The 27,948-nt window shown below is 43.5% G+C and overlaps 12 protein-coding genes across 12 annotated transcripts; 6 read left to right on the forward strand and 6 right to left on the reverse strand.

The window, feature by feature from the left end:
* Nucleotides 1-96: 96 nt before the first annotated feature.
* On the reverse strand, nt 97-1,496 carry I206_102205 (uncharacterized protein; the record flags this gene model as incomplete). Its single annotated transcript, XM_070202525.1, has 7 exons — nt 97-250; nt 315-430; nt 483-730; nt 791-976; nt 1,058-1,086; nt 1,146-1,303; nt 1,359-1,496. The coding sequence occupies 7 exons, from the start codon at nt 1,494-1,496 to the stop codon at nt 97-99; spliced, it is 1,029 nt and encodes a 342-aa protein (XP_070058626.1).
* A 326-nt stretch (nt 1,497-1,822) lies between these two features.
* On the forward strand, nt 1,823-3,193 carry I206_102206 (uncharacterized protein; the record flags this gene model as incomplete). The annotated part of the gene is made up of 7 exons (XM_019159266.1): nt 1,823-1,941; nt 2,003-2,120; nt 2,181-2,324; nt 2,384-2,554; nt 2,620-2,776; nt 2,837-2,948; nt 2,998-3,193. 7 exons carry the CDS (start codon nt 1,823-1,825, stop codon nt 3,191-3,193), a joined length of 1,017 nt encoding a protein of 338 aa, XP_019007560.1.
* A 417-nt stretch (nt 3,194-3,610) lies between these two features.
* On the forward strand, nt 3,611-6,108 carry I206_102207 (uncharacterized protein; the record flags this gene model as incomplete). The annotated part of the gene is made up of 8 exons (XM_019159267.1): nt 3,611-3,765; nt 3,819-3,893; nt 3,940-4,167; nt 4,229-5,279; nt 5,330-5,421; nt 5,482-5,715; nt 5,770-5,836; nt 5,887-6,108. The coding sequence occupies 8 exons, from the start codon at nt 3,611-3,613 to the stop codon at nt 6,106-6,108; spliced, it is 2,124 nt and encodes a 707-aa protein (XP_019007561.1).
* A 71-nt stretch (nt 6,109-6,179) lies between these two features.
* Nucleotides 6,180-8,389, reverse strand: I206_102208 (uncharacterized protein; the record flags this gene model as incomplete). Its single annotated transcript, XM_070202526.1, has 11 exons — nt 6,180-6,383; nt 6,440-6,669; nt 6,737-6,802; nt 6,878-7,007; nt 7,064-7,219; nt 7,272-7,345; nt 7,399-7,682; nt 7,743-7,879; nt 7,930-8,122; nt 8,179-8,302; nt 8,350-8,389. 11 exons carry the CDS (start codon nt 8,387-8,389, stop codon nt 6,180-6,182), a joined length of 1,638 nt encoding a protein of 545 aa, XP_070058627.1.
* Nucleotides 8,390-8,868: 479 nt separating this feature from the next.
* On the forward strand, nt 8,869-11,175 carry I206_102209 (uncharacterized protein; the record flags this gene model as incomplete). The annotated part of the gene is made up of 10 exons (XM_019159269.1): nt 8,869-8,988; nt 9,053-9,250; nt 9,314-9,352; nt 9,409-9,512; nt 9,576-9,682; nt 9,745-10,046; nt 10,103-10,471; nt 10,536-10,563; nt 10,621-11,083; nt 11,139-11,175. 10 exons carry the CDS (start codon nt 8,869-8,871, stop codon nt 11,173-11,175), a joined length of 1,767 nt encoding a protein of 588 aa, XP_019007563.1.
* A 491-nt stretch (nt 11,176-11,666) lies between these two features.
* On the reverse strand, nt 11,667-12,601 carry I206_102210 (uncharacterized protein; the record flags this gene model as incomplete). Its single annotated transcript, XM_070202527.1, has 4 exons — nt 11,667-11,809; nt 11,902-11,951; nt 12,028-12,275; nt 12,335-12,601. 4 exons carry the CDS (start codon nt 12,599-12,601, stop codon nt 11,667-11,669), a joined length of 708 nt encoding a protein of 235 aa, XP_070058628.1.
* Nucleotides 12,602-13,047: 446 nt separating this feature from the next.
* I206_102211 (uncharacterized protein) lies at nt 13,048-13,611 on the reverse strand (the record flags this gene model as incomplete). The annotated part of the gene is made up of 1 exon (XM_019159271.1): nt 13,048-13,611. The coding sequence occupies one exon, from the start codon at nt 13,609-13,611 to the stop codon at nt 13,048-13,050; it is 564 nt and encodes a 187-aa protein (XP_019007565.1).
* Nucleotides 13,612-13,877: 266 nt separating this feature from the next.
* On the reverse strand, nt 13,878-15,629 carry I206_102212 (uncharacterized protein; the record flags this gene model as incomplete). The annotated part of the gene is made up of 7 exons (XM_070202528.1): nt 13,878-14,167; nt 14,245-14,341; nt 14,421-14,551; nt 14,613-14,781; nt 14,865-14,981; nt 15,034-15,422; nt 15,488-15,629. The coding sequence occupies 7 exons, from the start codon at nt 15,627-15,629 to the stop codon at nt 13,878-13,880; spliced, it is 1,335 nt and encodes a 444-aa protein (XP_070058629.1).
* Nucleotides 15,630-15,967: 338 nt separating this feature from the next.
* I206_102213 (uncharacterized protein) lies at nt 15,968-18,018 on the reverse strand (the record flags this gene model as incomplete). Its single annotated transcript, XM_070202529.1, has 8 exons — nt 15,968-16,221; nt 16,279-16,689; nt 16,750-16,810; nt 16,870-17,115; nt 17,180-17,266; nt 17,324-17,430; nt 17,483-17,555; nt 17,611-18,018. The coding sequence occupies 8 exons, from the start codon at nt 18,016-18,018 to the stop codon at nt 15,968-15,970; spliced, it is 1,647 nt and encodes a 548-aa protein (XP_070058630.1).
* A 383-nt stretch (nt 18,019-18,401) lies between these two features.
* I206_102214 (uncharacterized protein) lies at nt 18,402-19,954 on the forward strand (the record flags this gene model as incomplete). Its single annotated transcript, XM_019159274.1, has 4 exons — nt 18,402-18,410; nt 18,466-18,632; nt 18,848-19,043; nt 19,385-19,954. The coding sequence occupies 4 exons, from the start codon at nt 18,402-18,404 to the stop codon at nt 19,952-19,954; spliced, it is 942 nt and encodes a 313-aa protein (XP_019007568.1).
* Nucleotides 19,955-23,532: 3,578 nt separating this feature from the next.
* I206_102216 (uncharacterized protein) lies at nt 23,533-25,109 on the forward strand (the record flags this gene model as incomplete). The annotated part of the gene is made up of 8 exons (XM_019159276.1): nt 23,533-23,730; nt 23,813-23,988; nt 24,118-24,249; nt 24,326-24,418; nt 24,475-24,514; nt 24,570-24,714; nt 24,780-24,848; nt 24,916-25,109. 8 exons carry the CDS (start codon nt 23,533-23,535, stop codon nt 25,107-25,109), a joined length of 1,047 nt encoding a protein of 348 aa, XP_019007570.1.
* Nucleotides 25,110-25,746: 637 nt separating this feature from the next.
* On the forward strand, nt 25,747-27,941 carry I206_102217 (uncharacterized protein; the record flags this gene model as incomplete). Its single annotated transcript, XM_070202530.1, has 8 exons — nt 25,747-25,864; nt 25,945-26,112; nt 26,194-26,376; nt 26,443-26,504; nt 26,569-26,604; nt 26,666-26,687; nt 26,770-27,529; nt 27,632-27,941. The coding sequence occupies 8 exons, from the start codon at nt 25,747-25,749 to the stop codon at nt 27,939-27,941; spliced, it is 1,659 nt and encodes a 552-aa protein (XP_070058631.1).
* Between the last annotated feature and the right edge of the window lie 7 nt (nt 27,942-27,948).

Genomic DNA, 27,948 nt, shown 5'->3' on the forward strand with positions numbered 1-27,948 from the left:
GGTCAAACATCGCTCCTCATCTGTTTTCGGCCTTACAAAGTTCCATCTGCCTGCTTCACAATCATCACGAACACAGAATCCATGCCCATACTACAACTAGTTGGGGATAGATATCTGCCCACATTCGGCAACTTTGGTCTGCCCGAAAGCAGTCTTACTATCATAAGGGAAGGTCTCTGTCCAATGACGTGCGATGTCTTCTCTTCGGGCTATCCATGCATCAGGCTTCGACTTGATGTACTTGATGAACCTGCGGAAGGTGGACGCGGTGTCAGCGAACGACAACTTGTCAAATCTCAAAACACTCCACTCACTCTTCTAGCCAGAAAGCTCGATTTGGTCTACCAATGATGTGCGGGTGGATTAGCACAGTCATCATTTTGCCTTCACCTGCTTGACCCTCTTCGTACAAGCAATCAAAGGTATCTTTCTACAGTATCGCCATCAGCGAAGCAAATGGGCGAAAGGTAAGCGGGACCTACCAAATGACGGAAGTAATCTTTGGGACTCGCAAATCCACTGCCTTTCATCTTGAATCTGAGGTCAGAACAGTCGTATGAGAACGGTATCATGAGCAACCCTTTCCCCTCTTCCTTCGTCGGACTGGGAATCCAATATGGTATATCATCCGCGCAGGAATCGGAGGAGTAGAGCAAGGGTAGTTCCCGTTCAGCGTGTGTGAGGGAATAGAGTTTTGTCGATAAATTGGATCGACGCTCAACCAGCCATCCTACCGTGGGGTCAGCTTGTTTAATTGCCATAATTACAAGTGGATGAGGGCTTAGCTCACCCTTGGGCAAAGTTTTGTCGCCGGTCAAACCTTGTAACAAGTCGATGCTCTTGCCGATCAATCTGTCTTCCTCCTCGGGATCCACGTAAAAATTGTCCCTGTATCTATGTCCTCCACATGATATCTCGGCCCCGCTATCAAGGATAGGCTGGACCCAATAAGGCGCTTTCTCCAGCGCTCGAGTGACTGCAGTCAGATAAGGACATAAGTACCGCTCAAAAAGATACATGTTCCAAAAGGAAAGCAGCGATGGAACGAAAAACTCACAGACATTCCAAGTGACAGGTAATTTATGTCTAAGATACAACTGTCAGTCTCGCTCGTATCACCGATGATCGGAAAATACAATACCCACTTGTTGAACATCTCAAGAAGTCTTGGAACACCCTCTCTTGCTCCATACTCGTACATCATCTCGTTGCTCTCGTTTCGAATACCGGTTGGGGGTGCTTTCGCTGGGATCTCCACATATTCGGCACAGAAGGTTGGATCTCCTTCCAAAATATTGAGTTCCTATCTTCGGTATGAGCTGACTGGATATATATTCGTATGTTGTGACTGGACTTACGGCCCCCATATAGTACTGTACAACAAAATTGACACAGACCTTCGCGTCACCTGGCCATTGCGGATCTGGCTGATCGAAGCCATATCCTACAAACTCACGCTCCAGCCAGTCTTCCGTGTACCTGTCATTGCTTATCATCTTGGTCGGTTCAATTGTAGCAGGCTGTGAGTTGATTGAGGTATGAATTGTTTTGTAAGGTATATCATCAAAGTTGGTGAGAGGGATGTTTAGATAAGAACATTGAAAATCGATACGAGTAAGATCATTCGGAAAGTGATCCAATAGGCTGATCGGGCATTTCCGAGGGACTTGCGGAAAGCTTCCGATATATATGCTTATCCTATTTCTCAAAGATAAGAGGGAAATGCGCAAAATCGCGCGTTGATTTCGAACATATTTGTGATTGTGTTCGGTCAACCGCATCTCAGCATTGGACTTGCTATATTCAACTAAACATCGCCATCATGACTGCAGACTATTACCTTCCACCACGAGACTACGTTGGGTATGGATTAGAGTCACGCCCTGGAGTATGGCCGGAAGGAAAGAAAATCGCAGTGTCATTCATATTGAACTATGAAGAGTGAGTTCTTCAAGATTCATGGTATACAACTCGAGTGGTTGCTAAAGGTGACTCTTCACAGAGGAGCTGAAAGTACACCTTGGAACGGTGATGATGGATCCTGCCCTACGCTACATGAGCTACATTACGACCGTAAAGCTACTAAGGGTGGAAAGAGGGATGGCCTGGTAGAAGATATGGTGAGTCTAGCCGGAGCGGAAAACAAAAGAGAAAGGTGCAGCGTTGATGGGCTGACTTAGTTCGAATACGGGATTCGTCAAGGACTTCCTCGTCTCATAAAGCTGTTCCGTCAGTACGGCTATAAATGGACAACATGGACCTGCGCCAGGGCGTTCGAAGTCACTGGTCCATATGCTAAGATGCTTGTTGACGATGGTCACGAGGTCAGTCTGGATTCTAAGAAGTCTCGCTATCCGCAAAGCTCACAACATTACTCTTCCAGATAGCTTGTCATGGCAACAGATGGCAAATGCACGGGAACAACCTCGAAGAGACAAAAGCTCATATCCACAAATCTTTTGATCGACTGCAAGCGGCGACTGGACTCAAGGATGTACCTACCGGATGGTTTGTAGGATCAGGTCATCAAAGTATCAAGTTGGCCAGAGCGACAGTGAGTAACGACTCCTTTGCGTGACTGCCTGAGAGACATTGCTGACACCACTGATGCCGCAATAGGTCCACAGAGAAAGGAATGTGCCTTTACTTTACTGTTCAGATGCTTATTCTGGCGATGAGCCTTATTGGGTACCCGATCCTTATGCAGCGGTTCACGGGGGTAAAGACGAAGGGATGCTTATGATCCCCTACTCGCTTTGCACCAACGATCACCTCTGTGAGTTTAGCACGTTCCCGGTGACAAACGTCCTATCATCAGCTGACATTACCAATCCAGTCTTCGTAGCACAAGGTGCAGGTGTGTCTGCCCCCGACGATTGGCTTGAAATGTTGAAGGCTGAGTTCGATATGCTGTATGCCGAAGGAGAAAGAGGTGCCGCCAAAATGATGTGAGTAAGGCAGGAATGCACGACGATCCGAGGCTGATTTTGTGCCCAGGACCATCGCCATGCACAATCGGTTCGTATGCAAGCCCGGTCGTATAATGGCTCTGAAACGATTTATGGCGTACATATCGACAAAGCCTGATGTCTGGGTATGTACAAGAAGGGAGATTGCGTCATTCTGGAGAGAAAAGTATCCTTACGAAAAGGAAGGTCCCACATACAAGCTACATAGCGAACATTTGGCATGAGGCGAAGGCTTAGCTGTGGACATTTTCGTATCATTTGTTTCGGACGAGCATGCATCCTATACGCTGTTAAATTTGCCGACCGGTACTTCGTCTATACATTCATTGGCTTATGCTCATTGAGGAGGGGCGACCATCCAGCTTGCGATAACAATTAACGGTGATTTGAGCGGTTTTATATAAAAAGCCGTATTCTAGGCATGTACTGTGAAGCACGGATCACGTGTTCTCAACGGAATCCCTTATCGACGTTATCACACTTCACTCGCTCATCAACGTTATCTCAACTAGTACTACTCATTTACTTCATTTGTCTTCAAACTGTCTGTTCTCAATGCCTTCTTCTGCATACACCTCATCATATCAGACGGCTGTTCAATTACACACTCTCACTGTGACTGTCATCCAAGCAAATTCGCAATGGGTCAAAGTTCGACTCCCTCGTCCCCGGTTCCATCGGCATCTAATAATAAAAGGTCAAGACCAAACAATAGCACAAGACTTCGGTGTATCAATGCATGTAATAGATGTAAGATGAAGAAATTGAAATGCTTTAGGTTGGATGAGACCTCAAGGTATGTACAGGGAGTGGGACACAACTTTGCGCTGACCTACTATCCTTCCACAGCGATTGTGCAGGCTGTACGAAGGCGTCAGAGCCATGTATATTCGAAGACACGGTCTTGCGTCCTGGTTACCACAGGTGAGTGTTTCTCCGCTAGTACTTTGGCTCACAGAGACCATGCTAGGTATATCATCGCACTGGAAAATCGTGTTGCCAAATTAGAGAAGGCGTTGGCGGAAATACAACCGGACCATCCCGACCTAGGTGATCACTACAATGCAGTCCCAACCACAAGTCAGTCTGCAAAAACGCAAAGTAATCCGATGCACACGGAGTCTGATCATGTGGAAGGGCCATCGCAAAATCTCAAGCTTGACACCTCGCACACAGCTCTGTCTGGACTCCTGCAAAGGTATGTTTAGCTTGTAACATACACAGCGTCCAGTTTCTAGCTGACAAATGGCCACTACCAGTTCGACTCATACACCCACGTTCACATCCAGTTACGCCATCAATCTCAGTTCAGTCATGCAACCAAGCTCCTCATCAGCATTCCCTGCGAATCCCAATCCTGTGGTCCCATCCGTTGATATCGCGGACAAGCTGCTTGACACTGTCTATTTTCATTTGCAGTGTCGATATCCTTTCTTAGATTGGGATCAAATCCGTCACTGGCATTCTGCGCGTCACCTTTATCTCCATATCGATTCCCAGACTCACTATAAAGACCAAGTGGCCGGCTTCTTCCTTTGGATGATATATGCAATCGGGGTTCAACTAGATCCCATGGAAGGTCTCGATTCAGCACTATCCTATTTTCAGCGGGCAGCTAGGCATCTCAACACCGTTACAAGCCCCCATGATCTCACCACAGCCCAAGTCCTCCTACTCATCACGTTCTACGCGTTCAGGTCTGCCACGGGGCCGTCCCTATGGTTATACGGCGGCCTTGCCATGCGCCTTTGTGTCGAGCTGGATTTATACAGATCCAATTCCCACGCAGTCAGCTCAGTAGAGGACCAATGGAAGAAAAGGATATTTTGGTCTGCTTACACTTTCGATAGGTTGATATCCCACGCTTCTAGTCGACCGGTCTCGATTTCGGACGATGCGATCGATGTGGAAATGCCGCTTGACATCTGCACCTCGATAAAGGACTCACGGATTATCGCTGCTGCAGCGTCTTCACAAGCAATACAAGGTTCACTCACTAATATGACTTCCGCTATCATGTCAATCAAAATGTACCGTATACGCTCCAGGATACATGCCGCAATGCCAGCGCTCAAAAATCCGGCAATGGCGCGGGATCTCACGATCGGCTTTCTTACTGAGCTCGAAGAATGGCGACGCAAGATACCTGCACCCTTCCCTACAAATGATATTCCCATGCAAGCGGAAGATCGTCTTCGATGGCGATACTTCCTGTGTGTGTTGCTTGTATTGAGACCTTCCATATTATCAGCTTCTCCGGGTGATCCTACCCTGGGACTTTGTGCGACCGCTGCTGCTGAAGCTTGCGAGGTGGGTCGGTTCTTCATTATTCCAATGAAGTGGCTGAAATGTTAGAACAGCTCGACAGGACCGTTCACAAAGGCCCATCCACAAGGCAGACCACTATCAGTGTCTGCCATACTCTGCTATGTGGGACGACATTGCTATATTGGTGAGTGAGCGGATTGCACCTGTACGTTGAACTGACCTGCGCTTGGGTTACTTTTTGCAGCTTATACATCTGTCCTACTGTGATCAATTCACGAGTATCGGCAAGAGCTATTCGAGCCTGCTCAGGCACTCTCGCTGTGTACAGTCAATTATTCGACCAGGCTCGCCCTTTCTATGATACATTCGAATACATGGCGGATGAGATATTGTCCGGAGCATCTGAAGCAGAATCTCAGCGGAGAGTGGTACAGGTTATCGCTGCTATGGTCGGGGGTGACTTTACTCCGCTAGCATCGTCAGTACTTTCAATTCATCGGAAGTTCGTGCATGCTTGCTGACTAGTGTGTAGATTGTATGACACACTGAAGGCGAAGAAGCCAGATGGCCCCATCTTAGACCCCGATTTGACTACATCGGTGAGTCATATTCGTATGTGCATGACAAGAGCTAAACGATCGATTTGCAGAATACGGCAACACCTGCCCCTTACTCCGATAATAAGCCTACATCTCCACCACAGGAGATGCCCACTGGACTCACACCTTTTTTAACGGGCATCGCTGCACCAGAGCAGAGTCAGTCGAACGCAGCATTCTCAAACACGGATGATGCTACCCAGATGTCAGTCAACAATCTCGACATCGACTGGTTGAACCTTGATCATGCTCTATGGGAGTATATGACATGATCTCAAAAATGCATACAGTTGTACATGGTTGCGATTGTACCTGGGAAGTATTCAAGTCACCTTTTCCCTTTTTAGACGCCACTAGTCTGCACAGATTTAACTATATTGACAGTTGGGGTAGCAGCTTCCCCTTTTTCGATATCTTGTATAGCCGTAGAAGTGGCCGAGTCAAGGACATCACTGTGCGCGGTTGGTGACGCTGTCGATGACGATTCCTCTTCCAATCCCGATGACGCCTTTACCGGAGCAGGGGCGTCCTTTGCAAATGTGACCTCCTAAGCAGATACACATCAGGAAATGTACAGGAGATCCTCGCGTTCTGAACACTTACTTTGATGAAGAAGCTCAGGAGAAGAGACATAGCTCCAAACGCAGTGAACGCAGCGAACACCAATTGCAGGCCTCTGCAATACGCCGCTCTGGCATCGTCCAAGCCTTCCGCCGGCAATGAGTATTCCTGCGATGTTGAGGACTTGAGAAGACTGGCTTTCTGGCTTGCGGTCAAAGTGGTTATCGAGGAAAACTCGGTCGCAACGATCGCTTGATAGATGGCATTAGCCGCTGGTAGAAATATCTTGTTCAGTAGCTGATTTTCCTTTCCTGATCCCGGTCATGCCTTATCACTTACACGCCAGCCCAAAAGCACCTCCCATCGTCCGGAAGAAGTTACGAGAGGCTGTCACAACAGCTCGATCTTTAGGGGGCGAAGTTGCAAGAGCGGCAACCAAAGCTACGAGGTCAGCATATAACCAATCTCATAGTAACGTACTTGTCTGTAAGCTAAACCCTACGCCAATAGCATTGATCTCCAGGAACCCTAGTATGCTGGAGAGCCCTGTCGATGGCTTCCATAGTATCTGGAGGCCAAGAGCTAATGTCCATATCGCTGCACCCGCTATCTGATCAATTGAATCAGACTCGAACTACACAGCGTGTCTAGTCAAGCTCAACTCACTATGATCCGCTTGTAATGATTGGTCTTAGTAATATAGAAGCCAGCACCTATACCCCAGAAGGCTTGTGGGATAGTATAGGCTAAAACAAAAGCTCCGGAAACTAGCGGTGTATACCCTTTTACGTATTGGAAAAAGATTGGAACGTAAAAGAGGTTCTACAACCTATTCAGCACGCCTCGATGACACTGGGAGCGAGAACCGACTCACTCCGAAATATATCATACCGATGAAGAACGACTGCACACTGATGAGACATGGCGTACGTAGCAAAAAAAGACGCACTGAGATTTGATTAGCATTTGCATAGTGAACCTGTGTCTGAGGTTGCACTCACAAGGTAAGATAGGCAGTTTGGCCAATCTCCCTTCAACAAGGACAAACAAAATACCACATATAGCCCCAGCGGTCAGCAGACCGATTACCACCCCACCAGACCAATCGAACGATGCCCCACCACCGGATATCGGCACCAATAGAAAGATGATTGAAGACGAAGACAGCAACACCCCGGCATAATCAACTTGCAACAGTTTTCGACGGACTGACCCCGTCACTGGTTTCAGTGGAATGATGAAATGAATCAGGGTGATAGTAACTGCTCCAGATATAGCAACGACTCTAATCAGGGTGTTATGACTGTCAGCAACTTGTCACTTTATCAGCAAAGGGATTACCCACCGAAAAAGCCATCTCCATTGGTTGGCTCCCGCTAATCCCCCACCGACGAAGGGTCCAATAGCATTTCCTGTAGATGTAGCTGCCGATATCAAACCTTGATATTTCCCTCGTTCAGCAAGAGGTACAATATCTGAGACCTAATCACTCATATTTAGCTTCCGTCCGACTTTTCCACGACAGTACTCACGATGACCATGGCAATATTGTTTATTCCTCCACCTCCGATTCCACTGATCGCACGGAAAGCGTACAGCTGCACTGGCGTCTTTGCGAATGAACATAAAATGTTACCAATGACGAGAAAGGATAGAGCAGCTTGAAGCATTGTTTTGCGCCCGAATATGTCGGAAAGACGTCCGTACACTAGTTGAAAGGCACAGCTGTACAAACCTCAGCGATGATCCTTCCCGTCGTGGTAAATTAATGAACCACCTACTTTGCAACAAGATACGAGGTTCCCAGCCAGGAAATGGTATCCGAACCATTAATGTCAGTCCCAATCTTGGGAGCTGCAGTTGTCACCGCTGTCTGGTCTATGAAAGAGACTATAAGAGCTAGGCCTGTGACGTAGTCAGAGAATCATCCTGTATCCAGGTACAACACTTACCGATTCCAAAATAGACGATCAAGATTTTCTTCAAAGGCATCCTGCTACTTTGATCTTGTATGGATATCTCTTTCCGAAGAGTAGGCATCGTAGACAACATTTTACCGTCCCCAAGGGCCTCCTTGTCGACATCATCCTTCATTGTACCGTATCTTCCAACAAAACTCTTAGTGAGTTGAGCTATAAAATCTGGGACCTCACGAATGAGAATGTCAAGTGGTCTTATCTACGGTATACCAGCTAGATGTATATGCAGACCATGACGCTGAGCATGTTCAACGACAGTTCGAGTGAGATGCATCGATTCCCGAAGAAATTGAGAGCGATTTCCGATTTCAGTGTTATCATGCTGTCCGGAGTCATTCCTTCGGAAAGCTTCCGGACAGCATCCGGGTTGGGAGATAAGAAGATAGAAGTTTCATGAGTATATATATGTTCGGGCCATGCATCTGTCTTTTTCGTTTCCATTGACAATTCGTTCGCTTGCCTTCATTCATCCTCCTGTGACTCAATACAAACATGTTAAGCTTCGCGAAATTGAGGAGAGCGACTCAATCTAAGGAGGAGTTCATACGATTTATCGAAGCACCTCCACCTGAAGGTCAAAATGCAGAGGACATAAACAAGGAAAATATCAGGGTAAGTTAGCAAAAACCTGCATCGATGAATGTAAAGTTAATTTTCGATCTCTTTCATCGTTCAGTGGACCAATGTAGATCTGGCTCCCTCCCCTCCACAGGACCGCAAGTGGAACCAATGGACTTTCCTTGCATTCTGGGTGGCTCATGCAGCCGGAGCCGGGTCTTGGACAGCAGGATCCGCTCTTATCAATGTTGGTCTTGCTCCTCGAGATGCATACATTGCAATCGCTACATCGCATATACTCATAACTATTCTGATCGTAAGTCGTGATAAGCTCACTTTCACTCCAAACCATATGCTGATATTTTTCGGTGATCAAAAGGTTCTCAACGGTCGTGGACCTGCAAGATATCACATCGGTGTGAGTAAATTTTTTTCAACTGTGCCCACCGAAAGTCAAACTCATCGATATGCTAGTTCCCGGTCTTTGCCCGTACTTCATACGGAATGTGGGGGTCTTATATGGCAATTTTCATGCGAGCGATTGTGTGTATCATCTGGAACGGTACCAACTCTTACTAGTGAGTCTCCACCCAATTACACCGAGTCGAAACACGATAGCTGAATGATCATCTCTTATTCAGCGGCGCACGATGTGTCACAGTCGCCTTGACAGCCATCTTCCCCTCGTATGCAAAGATACCTGCGCTACCTAAATCAGCGTCGATCTCAAGTCCCGATCTGCTCTCTTGTGAGTCTCAATTAGTCGATCAGAGACAAAAAGCGCATCACTGACAGGTCGATTGGACACAGTCTTCATATTTATGATCGTCTTCGTTGCCATCTCTTTCGTCCACTCGCGAGATCTCCACTGGTTCTATATCGGCAAATCGATCTTCGTCTTCGCTGCTATGCACGGTATCCTCGGATGGTATGTCGTCAAATCACACGGAGTAACGTTCTCCTACATCGCGGTGGACAAGCCGGTCTCGACCACAGCGCATATCTGGCTAGTCCTCAGGGCTTTCAACACTGGATTAGGTACAGCTTCCAGTTTGACGGTGAACCAAGGAGATATGGCTAGATATGCTAACAAGCCTGGAAGTGCTCTTTGGGTAAGTCTGTTACAATTGTCCGCAACATCCCGGCTGATCAAGGCTTTCACCAAAAGACAACTCTTATCGGTTATCCCATCGCCTCCGCTCTTCCATGTCTTTACGGTATCTTGGTGGCCGCCGCTGCGCGAAAGATCCATGGTACTGCTTTCTGGAACCTTTGGGATGTCCTCAATTACATGTTGGAACAGTACCCAGATAATCACGGCGCCAGATTTGGGGTATTCTTATGCTCTATTGCTATTGCGCTTTCTTACCTTGCTGTCAACTTGGCCACCAATTCCTTACCTTTCGGATCTGATATCACCGCTATGTTCCCTCGATGGATGACGATCCGAAGGGGTCAAGTGATTTGTTCCATCTTGGGTATCGCTATCGTCCCTTGGAAATTGCTCAACAACGCTGCCGCTTTCTTGACATTCTTGGTATGTGCACATGTTCGATCGCTCACCGAGAAGACCACAAGTGCTGACCCTAAAACATAATTAGAGTGGTTACGGGTACTGGCTCAGTCCTAGTAAGTCATTTGATCCGCGATACAAAGTGATGTCTATATGCTAATTCTTTATGCCAGTCGCTGCCATTATGTTCGCAGATTACTACTTGGTCAAGAAGGGTAATATCTCCATAAAGGATGTATACGACGGCTCTCCTGAATCTCGATACTGGTTCACACGAGGAGTGAATTTGCGTGCAGCCGTCGTCACAATCCTGTCTCTTCTCCCTTGTCTCCCTTCTCTGGCTTGGTCCATTGCTCCCAAGAAAGTGCACATCTCACCCGGGGCTCAAAACCTGTTCTACATCTCCTTTGTGATGACTTGGGCTTTGGCGGCAGCCATGTACTACGCAAGCTACCTAATATTCCCTGAGAAGAACATCGAGATTGATGAAAAGACTTTGCGATTCGAGGAGATGGCCGATGAGCTCGATCAACAGGAGATGTATGGTCAAAGTAGCTGGCTTGAACGATCCATCGACGAAGAACAAGCACGTGATGAATCTTTGGACGACAAGAACTTACCGGTCGATGGTGAGAAGTGAGTGGTTGAAGAAATACAATATCGCAGTGAACTTCGCTAATGAACTTCACAGGTCTGCACCTCAACCATACGTTGTTCTCGCTAAATAGACGGAAAACAAGTGGTCTAACCCTTCGAGATCCTTATATCATAGATGGTTGCTTCGGGCGTTTCTAAAATACTAGAGTTATAATTCCTTGTATGCTGTGTATGCAGATATAGCCTGCTTCTATAAATTGGCTGTTTCTGAGTATGTGGCATTGTGGGTATATATCCAGCTGTTCAACGAGTGTCGAGACTGACTTTCGCCATCTGGTCCACGCCGAGAGTGCGCCTGAAATGCAGCCGGAACAATAGATCAGACACTACAGCGCAGCCATAAAGTAGCTATGGTGCAAGAAATACATGCATCTATGGTTCTAAAATCTAAGTAATTGCGTCGGAATGTCCACTCCTCAACAGAAGTTCGAGCGAACTGCTGTATGACATGTGTCCGTGTCATGGGACGAGCTTTACAGGGAGTAGATGAAGTCCTCGTTTTGGAGATCAGTTCTGCAAGTATGATCAGCGCTCATGCCAATACAATACTGGAAGAGGCTACTCACAAATCCATGAAAGCTTGGTCGTTGAACCCTTCTTCCTCGACGTTGCCATCAGCAATTTGTCCAGCTCGTTGTTTGGCTCTAAGCTCCGCCCATCTCGAGGAATTCTCCAAAGACAGATCGATCTGAGCACCGCTTTTACCTTTAGCGATTCTTCTTTTGACATTTCTTCTGTTTAGCATATATCAGTCCCGGTATATGCTCCAGGACACGAATCCCCACTCGTGCATTTACCAGGACCATCGGAACATTGACCGGTAAAGTGGAAGTCCATCGCATACTTGCTATAAGCAACCCATTAAAATCATTGAGCCACTATGAGCTGATTTTATATGGGGAATCTCAATAGTTGTAACTCACAAATCATGATTTCCTAAGTCCGCAGTCAGGAGTGAATAATCACCCGAATTCATTATGGAATTGGCGAGGGTAAACTCCATAAATCCACACCCAGTACCGTCAAATCCACAATTATCCTTTGTACCGCTCATCCAAGCTATACCGCTATCTACCATTCCATTAACGGTCACGCTTCCTTGCACAGCCTGTCCAGCGCGATTAGCTGCGTAAGCGATCATTGGTGTACCACCACCGCAGTTGTTGTTGATCTGTCAGAGTGAAAAGTTAGCTCGAAGTGCTGATATCAAAATTGCGAACGAAGGCTAACAGTGATCATATGTGATTCGGCCCCTTCGGCGCTATTGGATCCCTCTGCCGGAAGTACAGAAGCTGACGATGCTGTGGAGGCTGGAAGTACGGCTGAAGCAGGTCCGGCCTGCGATACAGATGTCGATAGAGATGCAGCCGTTGGAAGACTGGAAACAAGTGAGGTTGAAGACGAAGACGTGGCTGGAGCCCTCCAATTGCCCCATTGTGGGAGCGCCATACCCATAGAGGCGACAAGAGCAAGAGTGATCAAAGATTGGACGACCATCGCTGTGTGAAAGATGGTGAAGGCATTATGAAGAGGTGGTTGGAGGACGAAATCTGGCCTTATAAGTCCATCCGTCGATTGCTCATTCCGCATCTAAAACATGACTGGTAAAAAATGGGTACAATGGAGAAGGAGTCTAGCGGGCATCTGAGATTAGGTGACCAGATTGAGGGGATGTTATCGATTATTGACAGATTATTATCGATTATTGACAGATCATTATCGATTATTGACAGATTTAGCGTTCTAGACAGGGTGAATAACGGTTGATCGTCGAATTTTACTCTTGAATCTTCTCGCTCCTCCCTAGGTAGAGTCCCCTTTGAGTACCCAATTAGTGTTATTCCAAGGAAGGATTACTCTCCAATGATTTTCGTATGATTCAGAATTGTATGGAAGGTGTAAGCTTTTCCAGGATGTTAACGATCGCTCTTTTATATTCTCTTTTACTCCTTGCCTAGCCCAATGTCTACTACAGGACCCTCGTTTCCATATATTGGATCCCCTTTTAACCAATTCAACTGCTTGATTCTCACCCACTGATTGACTCTTTCTTTTTGTTTACCCGTACACATATCCCAATTCTTACTTCCTTTAGGATAACTGCCGACTATACCAAAACCTCCCTTATCATCTAATAAAGCATGTCCCACTCCTGCTGGAACAATCATCACATCTCCTTTAGTTGCGTCAACTTCTACTCTATCTGGATTATCATGTGATCCGCCAAAACATAGTTTCGCTGAGCCTGAGTATACTACTAAAACTTCATCCACAGTTGAATGGTAATGATGTTGAGTATACATTGTAAATCTCCATGCTGGATCTACTATTCCGATCTTGCTTAAGTGACTCTCGATGGAAGCAGCTGATATTGATGACGGAAATGCTGAGTGGTATATGATTAGAGGGTATGGACGCAGTGAAGTGTTGGGAAAATTTTGGTACGCTGGTATATGATGTTGTGTCACACGGAGGGAAGACAGTGGAGTAAGAGCAATAGATGGCATTGTTGGGAGCCATATATCTCTGCGACGTCGACTACAGTCAATAGAGCGTCTTGCACGAAGAAGATATGAAACCTGAGACGGTCCGCCTGTACCACCATGTCGACGATGTACAAAAAAATCGAACAGGTTTGGTTAACATCTCCTTTGTACTACAATACATCTTTGACCGGTTAAATGTGACGTCACAAGGATTACGTTCTGATCACTTGTCTTCTTAATCTCATAGTTGAGAGATTGTCATATGCTACATGCAGTGCTTGCAAATGCTAGTTACACCAACCACCGTGCCCAGAATCGCAATCCCACCTGAAACCATCCTTGAAATCGTATCCTCTACCGCCCCCTTCCCAGATAGTGACAGCATTTTCAACACTCTTTAATCTAGATGCCGGTACCAGCCTATTTCTAGCAGTTATGAATGCCTTAAGAGCGAGATGCTGCAATTGCGAGTTGCTATAGGTTGATAATACATGAGTGAGGTCTTGAACGGGTAATTTAGGCTCCAGAGCGACTGATGCAGGTCTCGCGAGGGGAATGAATAGCGGTAAGAAAGCGTCTGTAGGTTCATTTCACTTCAGCCTGAATCTTCTACTTATCCAAATATTGACGCTCGGGAAGAGCGCGTCCACTCACCATGATGCGTTTGAGGTGGAACGGTTGCTACTATACAGCCAGATAACATTGCCTTTACTATGCGATCATCTAGCTGTCCTCTTGGCCATCCCTCGAACTGTTTCAGTCATTCAAATCAGTCTGTATACACTGTGTCGCCCGCGATTATGATGAGCTACATGAATTTCGCAGCTTACCAGACATATACCAGCATCCCGTATGGCCGAGGCTAGCCTTCGTTCTTCTTTTAACCAGAATTTCTTCCAAGCGCTCTTATCAGAAAATGGGTCTTCACCTTGTTTGATCTGAGGCGGCGATCTTCGCGATGCTAGAATTTGTAGGTCATCAGTCTGTGGCATGTCAAGCTATTTGTTCTGAAAGGTGCTCACGGGAGTAGATAGACCAAGTCCTTCCCCAAGGTAGTCTTGGGTATTCCTTGGGGCTTGTTGAGCGGGATGGGAGATACAAAACTGATCTACGTGATGTAACGCGTCGTGAAGGATAGAAGACGTGAGGGCTAGAGTCATAGATTAATCCTTCATTCAAACTGGCATGCTCCTTGTTGACTCACTCAGCCTATCGAATATACATCAGCTGCATACTTGGAGAATAACTCAACGCAAAAATTGAATCGTACTTACAGCAGGCAAAACAGCCGTTAGAAGCCCTAATTCCCATTGATCTCCATTAGTCGTTTGGAGTGAGCCGTGAGTTGTATCCTGTCGTAGCAGATGGTGAGGCTGTGAGAGTAGAGAAACCTACTACCCGCCATCAGTTCGACTTCCAGGTTAATTGAAAGTTGTCTCTTACATTCGCTTTGCCCGGTTTATTCATTTCCTCTTCTATCCAAAGAGCTTTGTCACATCCTAGATCTGAGGATTCAGTATAATCCCCAATCCTCCATATCCAATCTTTACTCTCACAACCTGCTACTTCTAAATTTTGCCGTATAGATAGATCCGAGTTCCAATCAGGTGAGAAAGTTGAGATTACAGATACGTTAAATCGATTCGAAGATTGTAAAGTAGATAAAACGTTTAAAGCGCTTGGTATTCGAGGGGAATCATATGGCAGATCTATAAATAGTAGAACAGTTTTGGGATGTTCACAGATCTTTTCATCGCTTCCCAATGTTGCTGATGAATAATCATACGGAGTTGCTGATTTACCGTACCATTTTGGAAACCCCCATTGATGAGCTAGTAAGTTTTCTTGTCAGTTCAACCACCTCATGTGAGATCTGCTAAATTGTACAGAGACATACGGTCTTCTATTTGAGCTGACTTAGGTATGTTGGGTCTTTTGCTCAACGCGATCAGGTAAGCAATGACTAACAAACCGAGAGTTGCAGGTAATGCAATGAGTGAAAAGAAGGAGGTCGACCGAGGAGGGGCTGTGAGACGCATTGTAAGGTGTGTCGCGGGGGGATGAGAAATATGTACAGAAAGATTATTTGAAGATTGTCAAACAGGCTATATGTGAATCATGGTCATGCTGCTAAGCGGCATGATATAACATGAATATGGCGATGAACGGGGGAAGCAAGAGATAAAGTTCCCAAAAAGTGAATGCGATAATGTTTACTTGTCGCTGATTCTGTCTCAGGCACGATTCATTTCATCATTTGTCACTTCTATCGTCATAAACGATCTCTAATCCGCAGCAACAGATATGGCATAACTTCAATTACAACAAGAGAGACGATGCCATGGTAAATACAGGAGTACGCTGATATATAAACCGATCAAGCGGGTATACCACTGCTGAATCCCTGTCTTAGGTTCAACCCATATCCGCTCCATCCGTCTTCATATTCCTCTTCTTCCATCACATGTGACAAACCCTCCCCAGCAGGAGTCCACATACCAGATCTATCCAAAGTCACCTGGTTGGTATCGCTATCATTATCGTACAATAGACAGAATTGCGATTTGTCTTGCAATACCAACGAAGATCCATCCGGTGCCCATTGTAAATCAACTGCGGAAAAATTGCTCCCTATCCGATCATACATATTAGCAAGGACTCAGCATCTTTTGGATCTCATGTACTCACTCGAGGGTATACATATACCTTCCATTACTCCACCCTTTTCAATCCCAACAGATAGCTGACCGGTCTCTTTCGTATTCTCCTCTTCCCAATTACCTTCTTCGTCCCATAGATACAACGCTTGCGATTTAGCAGTAACTGCTAGCTTTCTGCCTTTTGTACCTGGACACCACATGACAGTCTTGACCAAGTTGGCGAAAAGGAGAGTAGTCAAATGGGATATTTCAGGTCCTTCGGCCGTTGGAGACTTCAAAAACGTGTATATGTGAAGAGCGTTCGGTGTTGATTCTGAACAGACTGCGAATAACGCCCCGTCTTTATCGAAGGATATCTGCGAAATACCCATATTGGGATTGACTTTACTGAGATCTGGTCGACTGTTGGGTATTGCGGCGGGACATTGCATTCGATCGACTAACAGCGATGGCCCGGTCAGCGTCTCAGGCGAAAGCGAAAAACAAATATATGACTCACATTGCACGATCCCATGTCCCCTTGTATCTTTGACCCAGTCTTGAGGTTCTTTCCATACCGTCTAGCCCAGTCATTAGCCTAACGGCGTAATATGCATGCGACATAATATATTTCACTTACGACGTCTTTCTCCGTTATCCTGCTTGGGTTGTTCAGCAGGGCAATACACCTCCAACCTGTACTCTCCAGTATGCGCACTTTACCATCCCATCCTCCTATAGCCAGCCAGCGTCCTCCAGGGGCCCATGTGACTGTGCGTATGCCTAGACCTGGGTCCTCGCTCAAAGATTCAGGTGAAAATGTTAGTGATGTATGGGTGAAATGGGACAGTAAAGGTCCAATGGGCGAATAGATGTATATTGAGTACTTGAAGGTATCTGCCTCAGCATGCTTTGACCTTTGTAGGCATATCATAGGAGGAATTACTCACAGACAAAGCGCTATCCCATACCGCTAGATATTTCCCATCTGGACTCCAACTCATACCTTGGACATCGCTCGTCGACAATTGAAAATGCTGTTATGCAATTGTTCAGCCCAATCATACCGATAATTTATGATTTGCTCGACTCACCCTAACAAGATGATGATTATCTAATACATCATAGATTCCTATAAATTCTTTTCCGAGGTGCTTCTCGACAATTGCCATGTAACGATTATCTGACGAGTATGTATGACCTATATGCCTATGAGATACAAGATCCTCTCTATACATCAAAAACCAACTCACACTGCAGATGAGACTTAGGATTCTGTATTATCCTGGTTATTCCACTTGAAAGATCGAAGATTGATAATTTCAGCTAAGGAATTCTAAGTCAGCTGCCTGCCTTGAGTCCATAACAAAAGATAGCTCACATTGAAGTCTGACCAAGCCAATATTGTCTTTCCGCTTCTTCCCCATTCAACTTTGATTAAACCTTCCACTCCTTCTCCTCCTATCTTTGCTATTTCGCCGGAATCACCATCACCGTTAGTGGCAAGTGCGAATACCCAAGCTGTTTTGATTGAAGAAGAGAAAGCAAGGATGTATAGTCCATCCTCTGACCATTCTACACTATCGATCTTGACCTGTTCCTGAATATCTCTACTAGTTGATGCTATTGATGATGGCTGATTACAAGACCATGTACGCACAATCTGTAATGTTGAGGTTGATCTGATGATAACCCTATTCTGATATACTGTCGCTAGGAAAGTCGTCCCTGGTGAATAGGAGACCAATGAAGCGTGATACGATGGGGAGAAATCGTAACCGTCCGACATATTGAGGCAATTACGGCTTCTGTGGTCTATACTGCTATTCCGAATCACGATAGATCCTAATGCTATTGATCTACAAAAGGAGTATTCATCTGTATGTTGTTGTTGTTGTTGTTGTTGTTTTTGTTGTTGTTACATCCACCTCCACCTAGAAGTAAAGTCAAACGCGTACAGTGAAAACATGGTGCCACAATTACATCTGAATTTATATTACCGAAATGCCGAACATCATCATTGAGCCAAATCGCAATTTGCCCAACTTGCTTTGAACCAATAATCCCATCCCATATATATATATTCATTTTTTCTTCTTCTTTCTGTTTCTGTCCTTCTCCTTCTTCTTCACCCCCAAACGGGCGGAAATGTAGTCAAGAACACGATACACAATGGCATCAGTGAGTTTGATATTGATTATTTCATATCGAAATCTCACTGATATTGTCTTCCTAGACAACTAGGGCAAACCGCTTTACGAGCACTCCGAGCGGATCCACCAATTCTATAAATAACAATTCTACTGTTGCTCCTACTATGGGTTCAAACAATAGTAGTGTAATGCCAAGCTTCGATTCAAGACAATGGGAAGATGAATTGGGTAAAGTTGATATATCGAAACAGTGAGTATACCTTGTTTTTCAATCTGATTATTACCTTACCTTTATAATACCCTTCTTCTCAAATTTATGATGAGACTAAATATAATGCAAGTGGGAATCTCTCCTAAAATAATTGAGGAAATATAAAATACTTAGCGACTCTGACTCGTCAAATCTCTCATCCATCTTCTCTCAAACTATTTCGAAATGAAGAGTTTTGGCTGATAATGAATTAGTGATTTGAATTCTCTAGTATTTGATTATCTCTTAATTGAAGGATATTCTGAAGCGGCAGTTGAATTTGCTAGAGAAACCGGATTACCAGCCGATGTTGATCACGAAAAAGTTCAAGAAAGAATGGAAATCAGACAAGCCGTCGAAGATGGTAGAGTTGAAGAAGCTGTCAGAAGGGTAAATGAACTTGACCCAGAGGTGAGTTACAACTCCGGCACAATCGCAATTCATTTCCCCACTGCCAAAACAACGCACTTTAATTTCTTGCCTTGACCCTTACCACTTCACTCTTCTCACCAATCCACCTTCTTACTACCTTCACACTACCCCAAGGATTTAACAAATCATGCACCACGCTTAGCCAGCTCAAAGAGCGCGGCCATGCTGAAACAACGATCTCACAGACCTGATATGAGGGGCATCCATCTATCTTATTTCATTCTTTTTATCATTTGGAAATACATCGTGGTTGATTGAAAATATTGAGAAGTATAAAAAGCTAATCTGCTATTTATATTTACTTTTGGAAATAATTATAGATACTAGATACCAATCCACCATTATTATTTCATCTTCACTTATTAAGACTTATTGAATTAATTAGATCAGATCAAATTGATATAGCATTACAATTTGCAACAAATGAACTTGCTCCTCGTGGTGCACAAAATCCTGAATTTTTAATTGAATTAGAAAGAACAATGGCATTATTAGCTTTTCCAGATTTAGCTCGTTTCGCAGATGATTCACTTACTACAGAAACTACTACAGTAAAAGAAGAAAATAAATTAATAGAAAGTGGTAGTATAATACCTGATTTAAAAACTATTGAACTTTTTCAAGAACCTGTTTTTAAACCAATTATATCACTTATGAAACGTTCTCATAGAATTAAAATTTCTAAAGAATTAAATTCTGCTATTTTAGAAAATCAAGGTCATGGTAAAGAAACTAAATTGAATGGATTAATAAAATTAATGGCTTTTGGGGAAAAGAATTTGATAGATCATGGACTTGGATTACCTGTTAACGAGAGGTTCAAAGGTCGTCAATGGGCTGATAAAGTGTTATCGTCCGTCAGTGGTGATACGGAAGAAGCTGGACAATAGCCAGATCTTTACATTAGCAGTCTTATCTTGTATACACTATTATTCGTGAAAAGACAAGTTGTACCTTAGCATCTTTGAGATAGACAGTTGTAGTTGTATAACAAGTCAAATGAATGAATTTGTATATGAAGGAAATGACATGAGGAATTGATGCATTCAGACTGCTGATGAATATTACTTAAATACGGCGGATGATGTCAAGCCGGCGATCACCTAGTTTAACCAAACAACATTGAGGCTGCTACATCGACATTACCGTCAGTCGCTTGTAGAAGCTGAATAGCATGATCTCGAGGAGCACCGAGGCCAATCAACTAAGCAAGCAGACAGATCAGCTATTTCCTACTCTTCCACCAACGGTGGGTACCAGCACGCCGGACTCACAATCTGAATATCCTCCTCCCTCACATTTGATCCACCACTCGACCTTGCGCCAAGGCTCTGTCCGCCTGGAGGAACCCGTGTCGACGCACTCGATGAGGGTCCAGCAGATGCGCCTCCCAATGATTGACCGCTACCGGGGAAGTCCTTCTTCGGTATTGTAGGATTAGCAACACCAGCTTTTATACCTTGACTTGCAGCTTCCCCCATTTCATCCGCTAGCTCGGCCTCTCCTCTTCGTCTGGCTTTTTCAGGTAATTCATGTTCTGCCAGGAAGGGGACTTCTGTGTTACTGATCCGAAGAACATTCGTTGACAAGTCAATACAACATTGGTGTCGTTTCTACCAGTATTGATGTCAGTTCCTGTTCCGAATGAGCAAAAGACAAGATTGGGCCCAACTCACAAGCATGTCCAAGCCAAACAACAGATCGACAGCTTTACCTTCCAGTACGCTGAACGAACACGGCAGATGCAGACCGCCTAATTTGATCTGAGCGGAATGTACACGACCTAAGATTCTGGCAGTCCCTACTCCCTCCGCCATACCTGCAAATCGTGTGTCGAGTAATCGCATGATCCTATTGTATGTCAAGATGTATTAGCGAAGCAGATGCGTAGAAGTGGGGAAGATTTTATCGAACAGACATACCCACAAGCTTCCGCACACTCTGGAGAGACTGGCAAAGGGCGACTCAGTTATGATGATCATTCTCGTAAGTGGATGTATAGCTTACTGATGGTTGTTTGCGCTCCCGAGTCCACGAAAGCTTTGACTGGATGACCATTGACTTCCACATCGATATATAACATCGTCACGTTACCGAAGGATTCGGGCTATCACAATGATTCAGCTAATCGCACATCTATACTTGCAATTCAAAGAACTCACGGAGTACTCCATTGCATGTGACATATTCTCCATGACAGCTTCCATCCTTATAGCTTCCTCGATCTTTTTCTGCGCTTCGATATCGTAGGGATCGGCGTTGAGAAGCTAAAGAATATGACTCAGCGAGTGATCTTGCTTGTCCACGACAGCTGTGACCTACCTCAATCTGCCGTTGCTTCTCTGTTGCCGCTGTTCGTTGCCGTTGTTGAGCGAGCAGAAGAGCCTGCTTGAAAGACTCGGTACCCCCTTGTATGGCTGAGCGCATCTCGGGATCGTTCTATTTGACATGAGGACGATCAGCGTCGGCAATCGCCCACTTGATTATATAACAGGCCATGAAGAGCGGTAGAGACAGGGCCAGGATCGATGAGATAGGGTATGAAATTCGGATTGAAAGAATGAGATGGAGTCAACAGCAGAACAAGGGGTTATGTAATCAGGAACGGGCAGACGAGGAAAAGGAGTAGGAAGGAGAAGCCAGCGAGTATAATGGGGAGGGATGAGCCAATCAAATGGAGCAGATTGAAGGCGAGTGGTGTTCGGAGAGATTCGACTTCGCGATATGTTGTCTATAATTCGTGTATGAATTTGTGAAATACGCTTACTCACCCTTTTCAGTTGCTCCATCAAGCTAGGATTACCCAACGCTTGTAGTCTCATTCTCTCGATATCTGCATCTGATCCATCTAAGTGATTGATGCCTTGTGAACTCGGCCCAGATGATGATGATGATGACGAAGCGGCAGGTTGAGATCTGTGTTAAGCGGACACGTCAGTGTATACTTCATTGCCGTTTTGTCGATGGTGTAGAAATACAGTCTGGATAGCTTACCTTGGAGTGAGGAATATTGTGCTTTCTTCTCCGATGAGACCGTAGCTTTGCAAAGTTCGTTTGACATCCGTAAGAGGAACTCCAGAGTCTGTTGAAAGAATTAAGGCAGTATGAGGGAGACCGGACTAGGCAGATGAGTAAGCATATTGAATACCCAGTGGACTAATGCCTAGCGCAGGCGATCAAGAGAGCTGGTAATCATAGATCTGCCTTGTCGCGAGTTATAAATGGCTCATGAAGGATCGTGCTATAAGTCAGGAAGAATGGGAATGATTGACTTACTTCAGCTTCGATCAGCGCTTGGACATCTTGAATCTCCATATCAGATGATACTTCATGCTCGTACACCGTATCAGGTGCGATAACTGTTAATTTCATTGTGATATTTCTGATTGGTTACTATCTTTGCGTGTTATTGAGCAAGTAGTAAATTTGATGATGATGATGTCTGTGATAAGAATATTGGTTTGTAGAAAGAAGAATGAGAAGGGGATGATGAAGATGTTTTAATCCAAGTTGGTGATTCACCTCCACCAACGTCATTGTTCAATTTGATTCCGTTCATTTTCACCCTACTATCATCAAAATTTCATTATTCTCTCTTTCTTTCTTTCTTCTTCTTTTTCCTATAGAACACCCGACGATGACGCTTCGGCTCTTCTCTTTTTGAATCATAGCTTAGCAGTCTCTCACCGTCTCTTCATCGATACGATTTAGACGATACGGGTAAAGGTGTTTTAGAAGGAATATTATATCGGGTCTTGAGTACGCCTTACTCTTTTTTTTTCGTTAAAAATTCTTATCGTGGGTCGGGCGTAATTAGATCATTACGGTACATCTATACATATATCATATATATGCATGTTGATCACTGTGATACATCATTACTACCAGAGCACGAATGATTGAGACTTGCTCTAGACAACATGAATGGTATGCATAGATTCATTCGATATATACAGAGAGGATGAGAATATCTTTTGCCTATTTTATCCTTTTATACGAGTACGAGGTAATGTCGCTTAACAATCTTTCCCAAACGAGTGGAGGAGTGGTAATTTCAAAGTGGAGGTAGTTCACGTTATATATAATTTGGTCATCATCTTACCGTAAACGTGATACAGTACCTGCAATTAGCTTTACCTGATTTCGCTATACCTTCAGAAGATAAAAGAATAGCAGATAACCTCGTTGTCGGCTAAAGTGGAGGACTCTCGAATGTCATCACGATGAGGTAAAAATAGTCATGGAATTTATCATACCTGCTATGAATTCGGGTTTTGAACAAGCCAGTGAAGTATATCGTAAGCGAGCGAAGCATATTTCATTTACGATGATGACACATTTCAAGAAATATATAGTTTTTGCATTCATGAAGATATTCTGACTTGTTACAAAATATCCTCGAACAACATCTTGCCCATAGACCAGATCTTCATCTCCATTCGACATTTAAATAAAGTCTTGTACCAACATGTCAATACCTAAAGAACACAAAGTATGGAAACTTAAAACTCGTCCTTCCAACAAAAACACACCTAATGAATTCGAGCAAACGACAAGATCCACAGCAACTATCGATGATCTCAAAGAAGGTCAAGTATTGATTAAGAATAGCTCATTTGGCAATGATCCTGCTCAAAGAATATGGATGGATGGCAGTATCGACCCTGTGAGTATATAGCATCTGGTTGTTAAACCAGGCAACATACCCCTAGTACAAGTCTGGTACTGATACAAAGCCTGAACTTTAGAAACGTCTTTATATTGAGCCAATTTTGGTAGGACAACCTATCCGTGCTTCTACAATGGGTCAAGTCGTTCTTTCAAAATCTAAGAAATGGAATGAAGGTGATAAAGTTTATGGTAATGGTGATTGGGCGGAATATTCTGTTTTGGAAGATACGGGTCCTCTTACAAGTAAAGAGATGTGAGTTTTGGTCAATTATCTAAACATTTTCAAAACCTACTCAGCCAGTTTGATCACTTCCTCTCTCTATGAGAAGGGCCCCCCAATATACGGAAACAGAATCACACTTACGCCATGTACCTTTATTAGTCACATTCCAGGTCAATCAGAATACATTACCAATTCTATACTTGGTCTTACCGGTCAAACAGCCTGGGTAGGAGCTTTCAAAGAGATGGATTTAAGACCGGAACATGTTCTCGTCGTTTCAGGCGCAGCTGGGTGAGCGTTTTGTGCTTGAATGATAAGACTTCATATATTGTGGGAAATTTTTATTGACATGCGTTATAATCGATAGTGCTGTCGGCTCGACGCTCATCCAAATCGCCAAAAAAGTAATAGGAGTGAAGAAAGTCATTGGAATTGCCGGTGGAAAAGAAAAATGCGATTGGTATGTTCATTCATTCCAACTGTCAGACGAAAAGACCGATGCTGACGTCTGTTTAGGGTCAAATCTATCGGCGCAGATGCTTGTGTAGATTACAAGGTGTGTTAGATGCTAATTCAATCTCAGGACAAAGCTGATACAATCTTCAATATAGGATGCAGAATACCCAAAACACCTAGCTGGACTTTTGCCTGATTACGCGGATCGTTTCTTCGATAATGTCGGAGGTGAAATTTTGGACACTATGCTTACACTCATGAAGAAACATAGTTTTGTATCTATTTGCGGTTCTATCGCTGGTGAGTCTTGCAGAATTTTTTTACTTTCACTAGATGATTAGGGCATGGAGCTGATTGAGTCTTAGGATATAATTCCGAGGGAATGACTTTAAAGCATTGGGGCGAATTGATCTATAATCGATTTACCGTTAAAGGTGAGACTCATATTTATATCCTCAATCACGTGAAGAGAATATTTATTGATCACATGTACATTTATAGGAATGTTGATCTTTGATCATGCTGATTCACTCGATCAAGCTGTATCAGACCTCACTGAATGGGTTAAGAATGGTACAATCAGTAATACGGAAAGTGAAACTGTTATTGAAGCTAAATTCGAAGATATTCCGGAAGTGTATAATAAACTATTTAGTGGTCAGAATAGAGGGAAATTGATAACCAAGTTGATCTGATTTGACATGAGGGATTACCCTTTCAAGTAAAACATTTAATCATTTTAAAAGATGTGCAAAGATATGAACGATCAAGCTTGACATTGCCCACCCTGCCAGAGGTTATGATGCCTCAGGTCTGAGCTGTCAGGCTATCAGGTTCCTCTCAACATGCGCGTCGGCTGTGATAAAGGACGCAATGGATACTCGTAACTGATTAATTTCGTCCACAGTTGTGTTAAGAGTAACGGAATCACTTTCTTTTTTATAAATTATGTTTAATCCTACCTCAATCGAGTTAGACTGAAAACTCAATAACCCTACAAAACCGGGATGTCCTAATCACGTTAACATGTGTTTTCGCTCTTATCCGAATGAAACGGTGTCTAGATGTCAATTAAAACGCCGTCTTTTAGTCCAATTGTTGTTGAAAGGTATACTGCTACGGTGTAGGGTCTTATCGTTGGTCCTATCTGCTCATAAGTACACTGTTTGATGCCCAAGATGTGATGTATATTATCCCTTATCCTAAGATCACATTGAGGTGTTATCACTCTTGGTCATTCCTTTATCGCCTGTCTTCATTACTTATCTATTCTGACTTGATTCTTTCTTGTTGTTGGAAAATCCAAACATCAAGTAGAAGACTAAAACGAAGATGTCAAATGTACCTGTTTATGACGATGACAAGATCTTACCTGTCACTGAAATTACAGTAGAAGAAGGGGCGGGATATGTCAAAGATGATGTTCGAGTTGATGTGCATACAAATCTGTGTGAGTGATCTCTAGCTTGACTATTCGTCCAACACTGTTTCTCACTTACTGAAGTTGTGGTTGGATTTCGACTTATGTAGATGATGGTGTTCAACGTAACATGGAACAAAGACATATGCAAATGATTGCATTGGCAGGAACTTTAGGTACAGGATTATTCTTAGGATCAGGCAAAACGATTGCACATGGTGGACCTGTCGGTTCACTGTTAGCATTTATTTTGACAGGTTCAATCGCATATTCTATGAGTGAGTATCTGAAGAAAGTTTCGGTCACGAGATGTGTAGGGTGAATTAAGGGCTGATTTTATACTTTTTGGCTGTTATTAGTGGTATGCGTGGGAGAAATGGCAGTTTACGCACCTATCTCGGGAGGATATATTCATTATATCGAGAGATGGTTAAATCCTTCAGTAGGATTCGCAGTTGGTTGGCAAGTTTGTTTTCAATATTGTTTGTTCTTACCTTCGGAGATCATTGCTGCAAGTATCTTGATATCTTACTGGGACACGAGTGAGCTGCGACATTTCTGATAAAAATGCAGTTTGCTGATCCGATGTTACTTTTGACCACGAATAGCATTCAATAACGCTCATCAAGCTGCGTATATGATTGCCTTGATGGTGGGAGCAGCCGCCATTGCAAGTCATTCCTATTATGTTTGATATTCGAGATATTTCAGCTGACAAACTTGCGATTTTGCAGAACTTCTTCGGTGTAAGATGGTTCGGTGAAAGTGAAGTGAGTCGAGCTCCAGTGAAAATTGGAAATATTGCGCTAACATGTTGCAACTTAATTACAGTTCTTCTTTGCATTCATCAAAAGTAAGTTAAAACAGTGTAAACTTAACGATTTTGTAAAGGTGGCATATCAGTATTGACAACATCTCAAATTGCTCATTTTTAGTCGCTCTGGTCGTCGGTCTTATCATTGCTGGTCTTGTGGTAGACCTAGGTGGGGGACCAAATCACGATCGACTTGGATTCCGATACTGGAAAGATCCAGGAGCTTTTGCGGAATATCATTTTTCTGGAAATTTAGGAAAATTTTTAGGATTTTTCACTAATTTACTTCAAGCTGCAGGATCCTTTTCAGGAATTGAATCAATTGCTGTTGCTGCTGCTGAAGTTAAAAATCCTAGAGTTGCTTTAACAAAAGCAATTAAAAGATTATTTTGGAGAATTACAATTTTTTACGTTTTATTGATTTTTATTGTTGGTTTACTTGTACCTTTTAATGATTCTTCTTTATTACAATCAACAGGTACTGCAGCATCTTCACCTTTTGTAATTGCTTTTAAAAGAGCAGGTATAAAAGTTTTACCTTCAATTATTAATGCAGCTGTTTTAACTTCTGCTTTTTCTGCTGCTAGTTCTTTAATGTATTCTGTTAGTAGAATGTTATATGGTTTAAGTCTTAGAGGTTATGCTCCTAGATTTTTTTCTAAAACTACTAAAAAAGGTTTACCAATTTTTTCACTTTGTTTTGTAACTATTTTTTACGCTTTATCTTTTATGACTTTAAGTAAAGGTGCTTCAACTGTTTTAAATTGGTTATCAAATTTAAATGCTTTAATTGGATTTATAACTTGGGGTACAATTGCAATTACTTATCTTAGATTTAAAAAAGGTTTAGAAGCTCAAGGAATTGATAGAAAAGGATTACAGTGAGTTGACCTTTTCCCATTTGAATTTCACTTGTACATGTTTTCGTATCTAGAATTGAAGATACTAATCAAATCGTTATTTTATCCTTTCCACATCTATAGCTATTATTCAAGATTTCAACCTTGGCCTGCGTATTGGGTAATATTCTGGTCAGGTATAATTATAATATTCAACGGTTGGGAAGTATTCACAAAAGGATCTTGGGATGGATCAAATTTCGTTATTGCATATATCACCATTCCAGTATTCTCAATCTTGATCTTAGGTTATTGGTTAGTTAAAAGACCTAAACACTTGAAAATTGATGAGTTAGATATGTATTCAAATATTCCATCGGATGAAGAAGTAACTTATGAAGAACCACCTCCTAAAAATTGGGGTGTTAAGGTTGTTAACTTTTTATTCACTTAAAAGATGA

This window comes from Kwoniella pini, chromosome 3, assembly GCF_000512605.2.
Source record: "Kwoniella pini CBS 10737 chromosome 3, complete sequence".
Lineage (NCBI taxonomy): Eukaryota > Fungi > Basidiomycota > Tremellomycetes > Tremellales > Cryptococcaceae > Kwoniella > Kwoniella pini.